We start from the raw sequence: 19,813 nt of genomic DNA, 5'->3' as shown, positions 1-19,813 counted from the left end.
ATCTACCAAATTTAAGTGTAAAATATATTTTTTTTAACTAATCCATATTATAATGAACTAATTTCGCTCATTTTTCACATAACCACGTTTATAAAGATTGCTTTTTTATGTAAATTTATTTTTTTATCGAAACGTACTAATTCAAACGTTAAATGATTTTAAATTAAAAGATGTAACGATGATTTATACGGTGGAAGACAATAGTAGAGAAGCTGCATTTCTATTTTCAATTTAATTGATAAAAAGGTTTAGGAGCTAAGTTTAATTTACAAAAGCTATTATTTTCACCGTTACATTGCGAAAAATACTTTCGCAGACTGTCATAGAGGCTTTTCGTACAATTCGGGCAGTCCATAATGAGTTAATATACTATATTATGAGCCTTATATAATGAGTTAAGTATAATATGAGCCGTTATACATGGTTGAAAGTGGCATAAGTCCAATTTTCTTCATTTCGAGAAACATCTCGTAGATATTTAATATAATGTATTGCGTTTAACAATATTTAAAAATACTGGTGACTGGTGTAATACGTATATTCTGCTTTTCCGAAATATAGAATTAATCAATTTGTGAATTAATTCAAACATAAATGGAACTTGAAATTGGTCTTCCGCCACTTTCAAATATAACAGCCTATATATACATACATATGTATTATTCTGAAAGTCAAGACGTGTATGATTAATTGATTACAGTGTGTAATTACAAATTCGTAACATCTAAAATTGTACGTAGCAATCGTGTAAATCAAAACCACATAAATGCATGTAATTTTTTTTTAATTTTACATTTAAGGAATGAATACGAATACATCATAACTTAGCATAGCACGACAGCAATATATTTACACATTTGACTATTTAAAAAAAATAAAAAATAAATCGTGTGAAAGAGAAACCGTATCAGTAGACAACCGTGCAAATCGAGGGATGGGTGTATTCGCTTTAATGCGTAGAAAATTTGATTAAAAACGCAACAAAAACGACCGGTCGCTAATTAATTAGCTTGTAATATAAAGATAAACACGTTGTTTCAATAGACGTCCATATAAAACAGTAATTATAATCGCTGGTATGCGTGATAAAAATATTACTACGAGAGTTTTACAATTTACAGCTCGTAATATTCATATATAATTTTCCACATATAACTAATTATAAATAGTAATTTCATTCGATTGTATAAAGGCAGCCATTGATAAATTGGTGGAGACTTTGTTTGCAGACACATCTATACGTCGATACCCACCTTAAAGATCACGACAACTATTGTAGTAGTTCAATCAAGCAATCCAAAGATAAGCAAATAATCGGATTTAGTATTTGTATTTCGGAATACAATGCGTGGGTTCTTTCGCCGAGCAGATTACAATCAATGGAACAAAGTAATGGATGTTCAAATTTGATTCTCACATCATGAGTGCTCAATTCAACGTACAAAATGATCAAGTACAATGGCATCAATGGCATAAGCGGGGATTAATAAAACATTCGTATGGTTCGAAATGATTCGAGCCCAGCATCGAAATGGTTGCCGATCGCTTCAAAGTTGAGCGAAAGTTCATGGCTATTGCCAAAATGCATCGCAAATAATCAGTCGTCCATATATTAAAATTATTAATTTCCCTTCAATTGTGAACGCGTCGGTGAAAATGTATAAATTGTGAAATTGCCCACGTTAACACTTTCACTGGCACTTAAATTGTATTATGTATTTTTTTTACAAGTTAGTTACAAGTATTACAGTTAGCATGATTATAGTACATATCATGGATGACTCGTTTACAACGACGAACGCATAAAATGGACACTTTGAAGCGCCTAATAATTCTACACTAATGGTGAAGTTAAATTTCGACACTACGTAGGACAGGTATTGAAAGCTTACTTTTTGTAAATCATAAGGAAAATCTGATTATTATTAATCAAATTCCTGTATTCATTTTAATAAATTAAGCAGGTACAAAATTGTCGCATGTGTAACCTTGAAACATTTTCCTTATAAGAAAGTCATTATAATAAAAACATGGATGTATATTTTTAAAGGCGACAAAATCTTTGTTAAAATTAAATACAACTAGTCAGTTTAACTCAGTCAGTTTAATGCTCGGTTTTTGATGGGTAAATACTTTTATTTCATTTATTAAAATGTCCATATTATAAAATTAGTATATCATTAATAATACACGAATTCCATTTAAGTTTCAAAAAATTACTTGTGTCAAATTGAACTGACCATTTAAATAAAATACTGACCGACCGATACATATGAATATACAAAATGTTTATTTTAACAACTAACCGTTTATGTTCCCAAAAAATATTTTATTTTACTAAATAACCGTTTATTGAACTGAAAAACCGTTTATTTTACCGCAACTAATCGTTTATTTGACTGAAGAACTGTTTATTTTACTAACTAATCGTTTATCTTACTAACTAACTGTTTATTTTACTAATAAATCGTTTATTCTAATAGTCATTTATTTTACTAACTAGTTATTTATTTTACTAACAAACAGTTTTTATTACTAACTAATCGTTTATTTTACTAAATAAATGTTTATTTAACTAATAAATCGTTTATTCTAATGGTCATTTATTTTACTAACTAGTTATTTATTTTACTAACAAACAGTTTTTATTACTAACTAATCGTTTATTTTACTAAATAACTGTTCATTTTACCATCGAACTGTTTATTTTCATGCTAATCGTTTATTTTACTAACTAACCGTTTATTTCACCACTGAACAGTATATTTTCATACTAACCGTTTGTTTTACTAAATAAGCGTTTCTTTACTAAATAAGCGTATATTTCACTAAATAAGCGTATATTTTACTAATCGACTACTTATTATAATAACTAACCAAAAGCATTTGAAATCAACGATAAATTAAATACAGGCCATTTTCAAATTGATTACAAAAATAATAAACCAAGGACGAAAATTTAAATAGACAGTAACTTTTACCAAAATTTGCTTACATTATAACAGTGTGTGAACAGTCAGTAAATGACTTAATAATAAATAGTATTTTTTGATAAAAGAAAATAGTATCAGTGACCGATAATATAGCCTACTGATATTTACTGACGAAATCAAGCGAAATTACTGACCAAAAAAAATTCACATCATAAACTTATTAAGTACTTATTGAAAATGTATTTAATCCTTTAAAGTAAAAATATAGTTTTCTTAATTTTAAATAAAAACTTTTTTTAATTAAAAACGAATTTTAATTGATTAATATCTGTCTTTGAACTTGCAACTTCGACTTGAAAAGTTTGAACCCGTCACTTATGTACGTATATATTTAAAATAATACTAACGAAAACAATCAAGTGTATAAAGAACATTATTATAGATTGAATAGAAAACGCATACATATATTAATAATAATTAACACAATGAATTCAATCCTAGTCTATGTACATAAATCTCAGACCCTCAACAGAAAGACGCTTTCTTAAAAAGTGATCAACATCACAATCAACACACCCGGCGAGACGATTTCTCAAATAAACATCAGTTAATAGTAGCGAATAAGATAACTGGGAAAACACCCACGAGTTTTGAGCACACTTGGCAAGTCCCAACACTGTCGATGAAAAAAAAAGAGACTACAAACAAATGAGACTTACATACGAGAGGTAACGAAGAGTGTCTGGCGTGCAGGTACTGTCGGTACAACACTTGACTGAAGACTGGTCTCGTTGTTGTTCTGGCTACCACCACCTCTAACCACTTCCACTGACGCTACCCACCACCAAACTGGTCTAGTAGATCTGAAAAAGGAAAATCATAATCAGTGCTGGCTGATACTACCCTGCCAATATGTCAAAATATGCCTGCTTAAATTCCACAAAATTCGTATTTTTTTATATCTTGATTAGAGATAAATACCCAAGGATACTCTCAACGATTTTTATACTCAAAATTATAACGGGAACATGACAAAAATGACGATTTTTCGAAAAGACCGCTTCCTCTATACATTGAATAGCCGTTGCGAGCGTGGCGCGCTTTCTATGGGAGTTTCTGGCAAAACGGCGACATTGAATTATTGTTAATCAGTCGAAACTTATCATAATTTATTTATTTAAATATTAGCCACAGTGACCAGACATATAAGCATAATACAAATACTATATTTTATTTTATTTTTTTTTTTATTTAATTTACACCAAGAAGGCCTAACAGGTAAACCCAATGCGCCTTCCTGGCCAAAGCAATTATATAAACATATATGTACACCATCCATATATACACAAATACTTACACGTATACACAAATACACATACATACATACATAAATATAAAAATACACATATATACATATACATACATACACACCTACACATATATATATATATATATATATATATATATATATATATATATATATATATATATATATATATATATATATATATATATATATATATATTCACATATACATACATATACATATATATATATATATATATATATATATATATATATATATATATATATATATATATATATATATATATATATATATATATATATATATATATATATATATATATATATATATATACATATACACAAACACATACAATACATACATCCATATACAAACAAACATTATACATGCATATACACATAAACACATAAATAAAGATAAATTACTCATATATGTATATAAAAATAAAAAATGGCATACATATATAAATAAAGATAAAACCAACATACATACACATTATGCTGAATAATAAAATTAAAAAATGAAAACAACATGTGTAAATATGTATGTAGCTAGAAGTCATTTAAAATATGCTGCCTGACAGAACTGTATGATGCAGTAAAAACATCAAGGCTCCCAGAAAGCAGGTTAAATAGTCGAATGGCTCTTGAAAGGGGTGAGTCATCAAGCACATTAGTTCTGGATATATAAGCCAGCAGTTTGGCTTAATGGTAGCGTATGTATTTAGCACCACTGAGGTCGAAGGTTCGAGTCCTCGTCAAACTGCTGGTTAGGTTTGGGGGTTTTGTGACTCCAAATCGATCGTTTCTCTATCAGAGTTTGCCAATTTTATCTGATCATTGTTGAAACGGTTCCTGAAAATTGGTATTAGTTCATTTCCTGTTGTCACAAAATCTGTGTGTATAATTTGTAAAAGTTATGCACAGTAATCTGAAATCTATAGACATCTCTATAATTTCGTGTTTATTATATGTATAGAAATTGTAATAATAATTGTAGACAAAAATCTAAAAATAAATAATCCATAGATGTATCTATGATTATTATTTCTGTACTGATTAATTGTTATATGCTATGTATTCTGATTGTATATGTATTATTGTATTTCTGACCGTTATCGTACACTCGTCGCATTGGAGCGATCTGTAATGACGAGTGTATATTGATTGTAACAATAAAATAAAATAAAATAAAATAAGAAAATTAGCGAGAGGTCTATGTACGTACATATATGTATATATGTAGATAGATAGTACATTTTTGAAATCATTTTACATAGATATACATACGAGGAAGGCTTGACAGGAGGACCCCAATGCGCTTTCCTGGACAATTAATTACAAACAATGCAGCATTTTATTATTACATAAATCACTGTATTTCGAGAAGCTGAAGAACACGAAATAACAATTAATTAATTAATTAATTAAATAATTAATCCATTGAGACATCTATGGATTTTGATTTTGTACATAATTTTCACAAATTGTACATACAATAAATACAGAATATTTGCGACAGCAGGAAAGATGATTTTTTACCAATTATGAGGAACCGTTTCAACAATGATTAGATAAAATTGGAAAACTCTGATACGGAACAATCAATTTGGAGTCACAAATACATCCAAATCTAACCAGCAGTATAGCGGATCGAACCCACTGATCACTTGGTGCTAAACATACACGCTACCATTGAGCCATACTACTGGCTAAATATACATACATATGTATGTATATTGGTGCTGTTTCAACAATGATCAGATAAAATTGGCAAACTCTGATAAGAAACGATCGACTTGGAGTCATAAACTTCCAAGTCTAACCAGCAGTATATTAAAGATTAGCCCGGAATCGAACCCAATAATCTCTTGGTGCTAAACATAAACGCAACCACTGGGCTATACTGCTGGCTATTCATATTCAAATTGTGGTCACATAGTGGGTAGGATGGTATTTGCCAATTTGATGGAGGAACCGCTTCAACAATGAAATCAGATAAATTGCCAAACTTTGATAGGAAAAGATTGACTTGGAGTCACAAATATCCAAGTATGACCAGCAGCATTAAAGATTATACTCGGAATAAATTTATTTCAATCGCGGTCAGCTCACGGGATCGAACCCGGCGCCCTCTCAGTGCTTAGTACCAACGCAACCGCGGAGCCATGCTGCTGGCTAAATAATCGACCCAAATAAACGAAAAAAAAAAATTGTAAATACATTATGTATGTAGGTAGCATTTTATAAGATTCAACAAATTCAAGACGCTAATAACTTGAATTTGCAAGAATCTGGGGAGGATACCGATTTATTGGTTTCTTCAATACAATTAAGCTAGAAAAATCGGAAAATTGTAATAGGAGATGGTCTACGATCTACGTTTTTACAATAACCACAAGACCTCACCAGCTGCGTATTTGGCCGGGACTTGAACCCAGGACCTCTCACTGGTATGCAATAGCTCTACAAGTGGACTGCGCTGTGGCTAAATAAGCCGAAAAAAAATGTTAACAAAAGCCCAGATTTCTCGCGTCAAATACGCTTACGTCCTTTGGACTCCAAGCCGCTCGCGTCGATCCGTTTTGATTCTATTCAATCGATCCGCGTGTCCGGCAATAAATTGGTGGGTCTCCCACGTGGAACTGACGCGAAAATTGCCCAACAAAACGATCGACCCACGTGTCCTATTCTCGGGGACCCATCTTAACAGGCTCTAACCCGAAAATTGGTCCGACAATTGGTCCACCCACAAATAAATATACATTTATCTCAGCAATAAATGCAAATTGCATCGGTTCGTATCACGCGTGCAGCAAACAAACACCCTTCGAAAAAAAGACGACTCTCAAAGTGCAGTAGACCGCAAACTTCATCAAATAGGCATTTTACCAAATGTTTTGCTCGATTCTGTATCGGTTAAATTGTTCGGGCTTACACTTATCGAATACTAGCTGTATTACCTGGCTTCGTTCGGTATTTGTAAAATAAACCGCTTAAAACTGACTAATAGTAAACATTTTATTAAATTTACTTGAATAGTTTTATTTTATATAAATTTATTTGAATACTCATTTGTTTTTTTTTATTAAATTGACTGTCACGAACAAACAAACATATATGTATAGTAAGTCTCTTATAAAAAATTATATGTACGCCCCCTAGAACTCCGCCCTCAGGCCCCCCCTGAGCATTTGCCGTCTAGGGATACGCTCCCTGCACCCCCCTGAGCATTTGCCGTCTAGGGCTACGCCCCCTGCGCCTCTCTTAGTATTTGCCGTCTAGGGCTACACCCCCTGCGCCCCCCTGAACCTTTGCCGTCTAGGGCTACGCCCCCTGCGCCCCCCTGAACCTTTGCCGTGTAGGGCTACGCCCTCTGCACCCCCTGAGCATTTTCAGTCTAGGCGAATCAGCGCCTAATCGAATCAGCGCCTAATCGAATCAACGCCTAATCGAATCAGCGCCAAAATAGAATCGGCGCATATGAATCGAAAAAAATATAAATCGAATAATTTGTTCGATGACGTCACGGACGTCATCGAACGAACGAACGAAGGATACATACATATAAACAAAGTCTCTTTCCAAATTATATGTATATTAGATAGGTATAATTTCGAAAGAGACTGTAAGTACATATGTATGTAAGTATATAATGTTGGTTGGTAACATCGAAAACAAATCAAAGTTTCTATCCAAAGATTCAAATAAATTTAATTAATTATATGTACATATGAGAGTTAAAACTATAAATATTTAAATATTAGAGATAACGAGAACCTATAGAGCAAATTTTATAAAATATAGAGTGAATTATAGGCGTTTAAACAATTAAAATCTGAAATAGCATATCAAGGCGAAAAGGTTGAAGATAGATTATGGTAGCCTTACGTACCGTCATAAATAGAGCCCGGAATCTGAAGGGGCTGTTTATTGTTCAAAGATTGTAAATGCATTGTTAAAGGTTTGCCGAACCTTTTTTTACAAAAGATTTACAACAATGGAACAATAGGCGGCACGTTTCCGGCCCCTTCAGATTCCGACCTCTAGTCATAAACGTCACCGTATCCGAGATTCTGGATATTTGTTACGCATTGTATACGATATTTTATTTCCAACGTAATGGCAGACGATACATTTACGTATATTGATGACCAAAATGAGCAATATGGCAAAGTATGAAAACGATCGGATAAGAGATAAAAATGACCACTGACACGAAAGCCATGTGAAACGTAAAGGAGGTATGTAAAAAACAAATGAATATTTACTATTAGATTCGCCATGTTTAAACTGTTTATATTACAAATACTGAGCGAAGCCGGGTAAAACAACCAGTATATTATAAAATTATAATTAAAAGTAAAAAATAAAATGTCCAAACACATACATAGTACAATGTAGGTATAAAACTACATATACACACATTAATTACAAACCGCAGCCATGTGTATGCTTGCAACAATCAACAAATTCATATTGGCCGAATTGAGATTGTGAGAGAGGAATAGGATGACGATTTTGTCAGAATTGATACAACAATAAAGTTATATAGATTGGAAAATTATAACAGGAGATCTGGATTTATTAACCATACAGCGATAGACAAACTGGTAGTAATTGAAGAAATTTTTCAATTTAGGTCGGGATTTTAACCCACGACCTCTCTCTCTCTCTCTCTAAGCAATGTGTTTTGAATCATTTTCGAAAGCGAACCGCATTTGGAAACGTTTCCTAGTTGAATTTTGCAACGAGGGTTGTCAATTGGTTTGAATGACTCAAAATTTATCTGTCGAATAAAACTAATTGTAGTGCGAATAAATAATTTGTTATAAATTCGATTAGAATGAAAAAAAAACAGTCCAAATAAATGAAAAAAAAAATGAATCTATCAATGAAAAATGTTTGTCAAGGGTTTCGTTTAACATATTGACTATTGCATAAGATATATTATGTATCATAATATGGTATAGTTAAAAAGCACAATGAAGACTTGCTCGGGCGTTTTTATATATATGTACATTCATATTTATATACATAGGTAGGGGAATGCTTCCACTCCTAGATTCGGGCCCTTCCAAAACTCCTATACGATACAAGCATTGAAGTAGAATGGGTGGAAGCGCAACTTCCTATGGGTCAAAAGCTGTTAATATAGATAAAAAGTGATATTTTGTATTTTTAAATTGAATTAAAATTAATTTTATATCTATCTATTGATACTTCGTAAATAGATAAAATAAAAATATGCCCAATGCCACCCTGAACGTCAAGGGATGATAAGCGACGATCACTTCCACGAATTTTTTTTCCTCACTCTTTTGTCTCTCTTCTGACTTTCCGTCTCTCTCTTCGATGGCTCGCTTTTAAGCGATACTTTTGCTAGGAATGACTATTCTATACATTATGCTTCAATGGATACAAGCTTTCGTACTACTAGATGTGTGCTTATAATATATACCGAAATTGTTTATCATAACTGTAGATTTGCATAACGTACAAGCATACAAACATTTTATATATACAAATGTATGCAAATTTCAACCCAAGCGCAGCTGGGTACATTCATTCCACATACCTATGTATATAATACATGTGTATTTATTTGAGTTAATCTTTTAAATATACCAAATTATTTGTGTAGAAATCATTTTATGTAGAAAATTATAAAATACGATTGTTACATTATCATATTCGTACTATTTTTGATTAGATTATTTTACTTTGTCACTATTCAATGTGATCGATCGTAGAAGTTATATATGTAAGTATTTTATCTAGGGCTGTGAAGTCAGAGTCAGAGTCGCGGAGTCGGTTTAGTATTTTGGCATATAGTTTTCTAGCCTAGAAGAACGTATGTATGGATGAACTCCTGACGCTCAACGAGTTTCCTGACAACCAAATCCTACAATATTCCAATATATGCTAACTATTCTTCAATTTTATTTAATTAAATCCACTGATATATTGAAATTTAATTAATTTCTTTATAAAAATTATGATCTTTATAAAAATTATTATCATTTTAGTTATCTAATTTTTTTATCTCATTATATTTTCATTTATTTTGATATTTATTTTTTTTGTTTACTTTTTCCTCTCTTATTCTTATTTTTTTTATTTAATTATATTATTGTTTTAATTCTTTTGTTATTTTTTTCCCATTCAATTTAAACAAGTCAAACCCTCTTGGATATATCGATTTTGCCGTTTCATATTTAATAAATAAATGAAATGAAAATTTTAGAAGAAAATAAAATAAAACGATACATATCCCATTCTTAGAGCATTGAACTTTAATAAACTTTTTTGATGATTATAATAAATCGGGCGGATTGAATAATAAAAACGATAATTTTTCATTATTCACTTCATTTCTATTTTAAGTTCCTTTTAATAATATTTTATACTACATAGTATTTTGCCCGTTGACATTTTAATTGACCATTTGTCCATTTTATTGAAAAAAAAGTCGAAAAATGGTTTAAAAAGTTATCAAATTACTCTCATATAATATGAAAACAGGCAAGATGCATCAATAACTTGGCTCAAGTTGTGAAGTTATCATTTTTGTTCGCTAAGGACGGGATATATGTATATGTACATACATATGTACGTTAGAATATATAAATTAATAGTAAATATGTACTTACCGATGGAAAACAGTAGTTGGGTCTGCCGTTCGAATGAGAACTGAAGAAAATTCCGCCATTCGCAGACCAGATGAAGCCAATGCCCCACCATGAACGCCAGCTTCCGGTTTAGGGCTTCTAACAGGCCGGGAAAACCCGACCGAGAGGCTTCCGGGAAACACCCCCTCCAGAGGATTCCGAATAACTGCGAAAATTATTGTCTCGCGAACCGGTCATCTGGCCTTGAACAGCATGGAATAGTTTTTGCTGAGAAACAATTACTCATGTGAGATTAATTTGTAAAACAATTCCAAAGAATGTGTCGGCTTGGGATTTTCATGCGTCAGTGGTGGTGCGGCTTTGCAAGGCTTCGCCCCTTTCGTTTGGTTCGATCGTGAAAATTTCAAAGGTGACAGTTACATAAATACATACATACATACATAGGTGTTATACGAGGAAATTGATTCGTTAGATGCGTACGCTGTTTATGAAATAATAGCGGGCAAATGTGCGAATTTGATGAGCAAACACGCTTATCGAGAAGGTTGCGTGACGCGTGACGAACACGCACGTCTTTTTCAGGTTTTTCTCATTTCATGAAAAACTAAAATGTTAGTCGAAGAAATTATATTTGGATTCGGAAAATTTGCCGTGAAAATGATTATAAAGAGACATCTAATATTCAATAGAACAACTATATTATTATAATAGCTATATTATTATTTTAAATATGTAGTAAATATTTTTAAATCTATAAATATAAATATTGATAGATTTTTTAACAATGATGATGCATTATTTTATTTAAAAAAAAATGTATAAAAACTGAGACAGAAATATTTTTTTAAAATAATAGCATACAAATTTCCAAATCCTTACAAATCAACATGCAGTAATCAAATTTTTTTAATTAATATTTTGGACTACAATACAATACTATGTATATACATATACATACATATGTATTTAGTAATTAATTCAAATTAAATTTCAAACCAAATACATATAATATAATAATGAAATGTTCATAAATTTTCAATATTTTTTTATTATGTCAATTATATTTAAAGTATAATATGAGGTAAATTAAAAAAATTATTAAATTTCATTCGATCACAAAATTAAATTAAATTAATCATAATTTACACAACCACTAATTTATACTATACTATACGATACTAATTTATTTAATAATTTCGTAACTTTCAATTCATTTCAATATTAATTATTTAAAATATATAAATAATAGTTTTGCAGTTTTTGTCGCCCCTCAAAATGTGCCGCCCATAGACATTGCATAATTTACTTTCATTTATCGGAAGTCCCTGTATTAAAATTGAATTATTAAACAAATAATTTAAATTTTAAACATATACATATTTATTTACAAATTTTCCATAGTGACTTAACAGATCAACTTCAAGTCTTCACTAAGGCTACATAAAAAGAAAATTAATAATTATTATATTATATTATTATATATGAATTAAAAAACAAATATGGATAAAAAAATTATAAAATATAAAACAAATATAAAAACATTAATATAAAAATATAAAAATAAGAAAAATAAAAATATAAAAATATGAAATATATAAATACAAAAATTTGGAAATATGAATATAAAAATATAATATGTTATAAAGTGCTACGATCTCAAACTAAACAATACCTCAACCAGATAAGTATATTTTAGATTAAACAAATCCAATTTAATAGAAATCCGGTTGAGGAGCTTGATGCCCCTGGCGATAGGGGACGAAAGCATTAAATTGGTACGTGCCTCAGGTGAGAAGAACAATTCGCGGTATCTAGTAGATCTGAATTTGCTGGGAACATTGAAGTTCAACTCAGCAAGACAGTATGTACATCCACAATAGGAAAAAAATGTACAAAATTAAAAAAAATACGCCGCAGATGACCAAATTATTAAAACTTCAATGAATCTACACAATAACGAATTTTTTGTGTAGATCATTTGCGTTAAAAATTACAAATAAATCTGATGCGCATTTAAACAAAGAATCTTATCAAAGTTTGTGGTCTTTCTTTGATAACCAATTTGCAAGGTTTTTATCGGGTTTAACGGACGGCGAAGGTCTTCAAAGAAAAACGAACGACTCGTTTGACCACAACTATTCGGCGTCGTAAATTTTCCAAAGAATTTAAAATCGCCCCATTTTCAATTAAAATCGAAAACTCAATAATCATCATTACATTGAAAATCGACTCATTTTATGAATAATCTACATTTATATTAATTTTATTCAATTTGTACACAACAAGTGACATCTATCTATATTTTTATTCAAAATAAAGAATTTCATGAAACCTACCCGCTACAAATAAAGAGTGTTTGGTAAAAATCATCTTTTAGTAACATTTTCATTTTGATTACCAACAGTTAAATTTTCTCTTCGAAATCGTTCTTAAAACAAATTTGCTTTCAGCTTGTGATTGTTAATTATTAATTCTTGACTCTTAATTAATCAATCGGGCAGCATTTCTTCGTTTCCTTTGTAGACTTGTAGTATATGTTATTTTCTTCAGCTTTTACGCGGCATTACATCATCCCCGTCTTTGCTGGAACAGTTGGGAATTATTGTCCTTAATAATTATTAAGTGCGTGTAGAAGCCCGAAGCAAATTACTCTGTAATGATTGAGAAAGTGCAAAGATTACTTCGTTTCCTATATAGGAAAGAGTATGGGTATTATCCATATCTCTACCCTACTCCTTTCCTTTTGGCATTCTTGGATATGATTCCCTTGAACTTCGAAGAAACTTCTCTTTAATTCGTTTTATTCTCCAGCTTCTAAGGGTTAATATATATTGTGCGTGGTTGCTTAAACAGTTGGGACTTTATATCCCTAATTACACTGTTCGACAAATGACGACTTTTTTTTTGGTTCAGAGACAAGATATGACTTTTGTTATAGATCTATGCACAGTGAACACGAATCTGGTAATAAAAAATGGTGATTGGCTTGAGATTCGGAGATATGTGTGTTTTTTTAAATCGTGCGATTTTTCTATATCTTGGTGTTGTTCGGTCGAGCTTTTAGCTTGCAATTTTACCGATTTAAAATTCAGCACATTTCCAATTAACCCTTTTAAACGAAAACAAAAAATAGTGTGGCCAGAAAACTATTCCAATAAACATGTTTCAATAGAAAATACTCAATATAAAATAGTATTAACAGTGGGAAAAAATCCCAAGTGCAAATACGTACTTTTGACTTTTGATTTGAACTGGACGATTACTTACAGAGATTTGAAAGCTGAAAAGTACTGCAAATGAAAGATAAAATATAGATCCCAACTATAGATTCCAATATTCATTTTGAACAGGAAATTGACAGATTTTGAGACATCGACCGAACACCAAGATATAGAAAAATCGCGCGATTTAAAAAACACATATATCTCCGAATATCAAGCCAATCAACATTTTTTATTATCAGATTCATGTTTATTGGGCATAGATCTATAAGAAAAGTCATATCTCGTCTCTGAACCATTTTTCGAGTCGAACAGTGTTATGTGCGTGGTGTGGTAGACATCATAATTTTATGTTTGTACCTCCTGTCCGCACAGTCTTTATCGGATGGCTCATATTCCAAGAGCTATCAGACTTCTTAACGAAATCGTTGCTGCCATGCCTGAATTTGATGTTTTACACCGTAGTGAGCTTAAGTTATCACAGGTTATTTTAAAATATTTTTCTGGTAGCCTGCGCTCATCATGTGATGTATGAATAGAATTTCGATCTTCTCTCTTCCATTTGGACCTCGCAGGGATGTTTTATATATATATATATATATATATATATATATACATATTTCTCATCTCTGTATATTATCGACCATTGTGGCGCTTTAGGGACTCCTGTAATGCCACAATGGTCCAAACTTAAACTTAAATAAACAAATATACATCTGTATACACGTATGGATAATACGAAAAAAAGCGACAAAATGTATTTTATACATGGTAGTATTTAGGCATGTTATGAGGCCAGACCACAATACCACAGGACCAGATTTCACACGTACATACAAATGTAGATTGTACCATTGTGCTTGCACGTGTGCAATCGGACGTACAAGTGCTAGAGAAGTACATACTTACATACATATAAGAGATAACTCAACTATTTTTAAAATTTAGTCAGAATTTTCACTTCCTTATTACTTGATGATTCACAAATCTCGCAAAGGTACATGTACATAAGTGGTGTCACCCTAATGGTGTTCATGGGTTTCCGGAAACCCGTTATTTAATCTAAATATTCATATATTTTTTGTCAAAAATTATACAAATCTTGAAAATTAAATGAACTTTCATGTAATGGCGCCTTGTACGAAAAAAAATGTACATATTTTCAAATATTTTTTTTGAAAAAAAAATTTGGAAACCAGTTGTTCCAAAATTGGGGCGACACCATTGGGTACATACATATATAATTTATGTGTATACTTTTACTACAATATAATATGTCTCCTAATGGAATAATTTCCGATTTCAGTTTTCGGAAAGCCATAAAAAAATGATGGAATCAAATAAAATAACTACCGAAGAGATTGAATTCGATTTAAACAGATCAATTGATTCAAATGATCGACTTCATTTCTTTGTTAAATGCTTCGTCAATGAGCTAGAAGCGACGTTGACTTATCATTACAAAATTCTATTCGGAGAGTTGAAAAAAGTTGGAGAAATTGAAAAAGTGCTCGGGAATGTTCTGGGATCTGGTATGAAATTCTTGGGAGTAAGTGGATTGGATAACTTGTTGAAAAAAGTATTGTCAATGCCTTTCGAAGAGTATTATAAGACCAAAAGCTACAAATACTTTGAAATTGTATACAACTTTCACAAATACAAATCGCAAGGAAGGAGTCTGTTCGTCAGAATTGCCATCGAAGTGTTTCAAAGCTTCGAATTACAATTCATGGAAGTGACGGGAGAGCGAACCTATCACGAAGCCATGAAAAACCTAGCGACAGATGCTGCTCAAAGATTTCTAAATTACACAAAAGCAGACGGCGAAAGTTCTTCCGCATCGGAAGATCTGCCGGCGAAGAGATTGGAAGCTCAAAATGTGGTGTTTGGAAAGTCGAAAGAAGAATTTTTCGACAAATTAAAGATCGAAAAGCGAACGCTCCAAATAAAATCAAAAAACATTCCATGTCTAAAGCGCAAGAAGCCAGGTTTTGAATTTTTACGCGGAAACGAAATCTGGAACACGGCTAGTTTATACGAAAAATCTGGTATAGTAAAAAATGATCGGGATGGAATCAAACTATACGCAAGAAAACAATCAAAATATGACAAATATTCATTTCGCAGACCTTTCAATGAAGAAAGTTGGGAGCAAGAATACAATATTTCTGTAAAAGATGCCAATTTCAAGGCAGATTACTCTCTAGACTGCGACCATTATAAATTACAGCATGCAGAGATATTGCGAAAGATCAACGTTCAAGATGGAGCTTTCGTTCAGAGGAGAAGCTTAGAATTGATCGAAGAACTGTATATAATTCTCAGTGATGGATTGGAATCAGTCACCAATGAGACGCGAAAACACTATGAAGACGCAATCGAAATTTTGCACGACGAATTCAGAAGCATTCGAAATCATTTCGAAGAAGTGAATCGGAACATCAAAGATGTAAAAAACGTAGTTTTGGATCTCGAGAAAACAATAAAGCAAAGCCAAACTGCCGAAAAGAAGAAAGTAATATTCGGATTGACGAATCCTGTTAAGTATTTTACAGGAAGACGAGAACATTTAGAAAACATCCACAAGACATTGACAGAAAGTAAAAAAACTACGATTATATCAAATGCAGTTTCTATTATGGGACTCGGCGGAGTCGGAAAGACAGAATTGGCTGTAAAATATGCCAACGATTACATCGATTACTATGACAGTATTGTTTTCATCAACTCTGAGAAGAAAGAGAACATCGAAAGGTGCTTCAAATCTTTGGCGCAAAAAATCGACATTCCAGTAACAGACGAAAAAACCAAAGGAGATCCATCTTCACAACAAGAAATCAACATTCAAGATATAGTTCAGAATATTTATAGACATTTCAACGATACGAAATTGTTGATCATATTCGATAATGTGGAAGATTACTGCTTCATAAAAGATTTCATATACAGAGCTAACTCAAGCGGTAATAAGATTTCAACTCTGATCACATCTCGAAATCGGGATTGGGACGTGGGTGGACATGGAGAAATCGGATTGATTTCATTGGAGAGATTCTGCGAAGACGAGGCGTTGGATTTCGTGCAGAATAATCTAGGAAAAGAAACCGAAGAAGACGTGAAAAGATTAATCAAAACCTTGGACAGCTTACCACTTGCTATGAAGCAAGCTATTGGATACATCCGGCAACAGATCGAAAAGAACAGCTTGAGAGGACTGACAAAGTTCACAGTCAAAAAGTATTTAGAGTTGTACGAAAAAGAAAATCATCTGTTGCTAGACAGAGGTCACAATTTGACGGATGACGTTTACAACGAGACCGTGGCGACGACTTGGATGATCACCATAAAGATGATCGAAGAGAACGCACAGTGTGGAAATTTGGCTTTGGATATTTTCCATACATTGGCATACCTTTCGCCGGAAGACATCCACGTCGAAGAGTTGTTCTCAGATTTGGCAACGGACGACGAGACCATGTGGGATGCTGTCAAGCTATTGCACAAGTACTCGATGATCCATTTGGACAAGGGTATCGTCCACATACATCGACTAGTCCAACAGGTGACTCAGAATCATTTGAAGATAGCAGGAGAGGAAGAGAAAGTTTTGAGACAGGCTCTAGAACTATTGAACGGATCTAATTTTGAAGATCATGCCGTATCCGTTTGGGAACACTCTTGCCAATATTCCGAACTGATTGATGATTTTTATTGCATATCGGAATACGGCAGATGGAAAAGCCCTTTGGAACTACTATCCGCTTACAGAAACGACTGTAAAGCAATCGAACGCTTGTACCAAAGCTCAAACAAAGACATTCGCCAAGCTTTCATTCTAGATTCTTCCAAATTCGACCCATTGAATATAGCAGCTGAAAATGGAAACATAAATGTAGTCAAGTTTCTTTTCGAAAAAGTAGAAAATTTAGGCACTTGTTTACTAAGCACACCAAGATTGCGCCTAGCAGCGATCAATGGCCACTTTGAAGTCGTAAAATTTGTTCAAAATAAGATCAAAGCACTGCAGTATGATTATGAGATTGGAGTCAATCTGCTAGATGAGGTGTCTATAAATGGTCATATAAATATCATTGAAATTTTGAAACCGAATGACAATGAAGTGCATTTATTTTATGCAACTTTGATGAGTGCTTTTTTAAAAGGAAACTACGATGTTTGTAAGTCGATGATTGAAAGTAGCCCAAACATCTTAAAATATAAATTTGGAGATGAAGACAATAGTATATTGCATATTATTGCTGGAAAGGGAAACATTGAAATCGTCGAAAGCCTCTTGGTCTGTATTGATGTGAATATTTGTAATAGTAGGAATGAAACACCAGCTCACTTCGCGGCAGGTGCTGGAAATGACGATGTGCTGATTTTATTGCTGAAGAGAGGAGCAAATTACAATGCGGTGAATTTTTTCGGAAAAACATTGCTTCACTTTGCAGCGTCTGCTTGCAATGTCGAAACACTGAAAATGCTCATTGAAAAAGGATTGGACTGTCTTGAAGCTGATAAGTTTAAAAGATTTCCGATATATTATGCTGTGATTGGAAATAATAACAGTGCTGTACAATTTCTGATAGAAAACGGTATGGAGATTGAAAATAAAACAGCACTTCTTGACAAAATGTTTACAGTGCGTCTCCACAAAGAGACAATCAGTCTTCTGCTCGAGTTAGGAGCAGATATTAATACAGTAGACGAGTATGGTTATACTTCGTTGTCGTATGCTTCGTTGTATAATGGATATGATGTTGTGAAAACTCTTTTGGAAGCTGGTGCTGATCCTGATTTTTGCGATTTTGACAGTCCCCAAAGTGCACTGCATTTGGCCGCGTCACGGAACAACTTGAGGATTGTCAAGTTGTTGTTGAAAAGAGGTGCTGATCCTAATATTTTGGATAAAAGTGGTAATACTGCTTTGCATGTGGCTGCTTTGTATTGGGGCAAGCTTCCAGTTGTGGAGATGCTTGTCCGATATGGATGCGATATTAGATTTGTTAACAAAAATGGAAAAACTCCACTTGATTTAGCCGCTTTGAAGAGAAAAGAAGCAATCTGTGATTATTTGAAAAAAAGAATGGACGTTGCTCATTTTGAATTACGTTCGATACATTTTTACTCATTTGTTTTAATAATGATAGTAATATACAATAGTTTAAATAAAATTGTTGATGTATTATGTGCATGCTTTTCCTAATATAAATACATATATACAATTTTGCTGTTTTTTTTTAATTTACCGATACATCTTCTTTGAACTTTGTCCGGACTCACATCATTGTTCTGAGTCATGTAGAAAAAGCTCACCAGTTCGTATTCCAGCCCAATTTATTATTACATATTTTATTCAAGCAGTTTATTTTTTGCCGATTTTTTTGCATTCTTTGAATTTTTTTGTATTATAATATTATTCAGATGCAAATTGGGCTTATTATTGTGAATGATTACTTGCGTTTTGAATAAATATTGTTAAAATGTAATATGTATACGTACCTAAACAAAAAAAAGATAGATAAAATACAAACAAACAAAACAAAAGAATAAATTTTAGAAATTCAAATCAAATGTAATGCTTCAAATTAAATAAAATTCATAAGAATAAGATAAAAAAATAAACTAAAAATAACCTTTTAAAAAGAAATGAGTCTCTTACAAGTGGTCTTTTTTTAATATTTTATTTTAATACTTG

At 32.1% G+C, this 19,813-nt stretch overlaps 2 protein-coding genes across 3 annotated transcripts in view; one reads left to right on the top strand and one right to left on the bottom strand.

Annotated features, from left to right (window-relative positions):
• Window positions 1–3,784, bottom strand: part of Prip (aquaporin prip) — a 45,232-nt gene extending 41,448 nt beyond the window's left edge. Inside the window, exon 1 of one of the 2 annotated variants that reach the window (XM_077427915.1) lies at window positions 3,653–3,784. The gene's annotated coding sequence lies outside the window, so the exon portion shown is untranslated. The remainder of the gene's footprint in view (window positions 1–3,652) is intronic. The other variant, XM_077427917.1, reaches the window with a different exon arrangement.
• Window positions 3,785–14,965: 11,181 nt separating this feature from the next.
• On the top strand, window positions 14,966–19,321 carry LOC143923146 (uncharacterized). Its single transcript, XM_077446680.1, has 2 exons — window positions 14,966–15,109; window positions 15,419–19,321. Exon 2 carries the CDS (start codon window positions 15,440–15,442, stop codon window positions 19,319–19,321), a length of 3,882 nt encoding a protein of 1,293 aa, XP_077302806.1. The 5' UTR covers window positions 14,966–15,109; window positions 15,419–15,439.
• Window positions 19,322–19,813: the final 492 nt, after the last annotated feature.

The sequence above is a fragment of the Arctopsyche grandis genome, chromosome 3, assembly GCF_051622035.1.
Source record: "Arctopsyche grandis isolate Sample6627 chromosome 3, ASM5162203v2, whole genome shotgun sequence".
Lineage (NCBI taxonomy): Eukaryota > Metazoa > Arthropoda > Insecta > Trichoptera > Hydropsychidae > Arctopsyche > Arctopsyche grandis.
Note: the sequence above shows the minus strand (reverse complement) of the source record. Positions and strands in the feature narration are given on the sequence as shown.

Coding starts and splice junctions, on each gene's coding strand:
- LOC143923146 (XM_077446680.1), top strand. CDS start 15,440: ATGATGGAATCAAATAAAATAACTACCGAAGAGATTGAATTCGATTTA.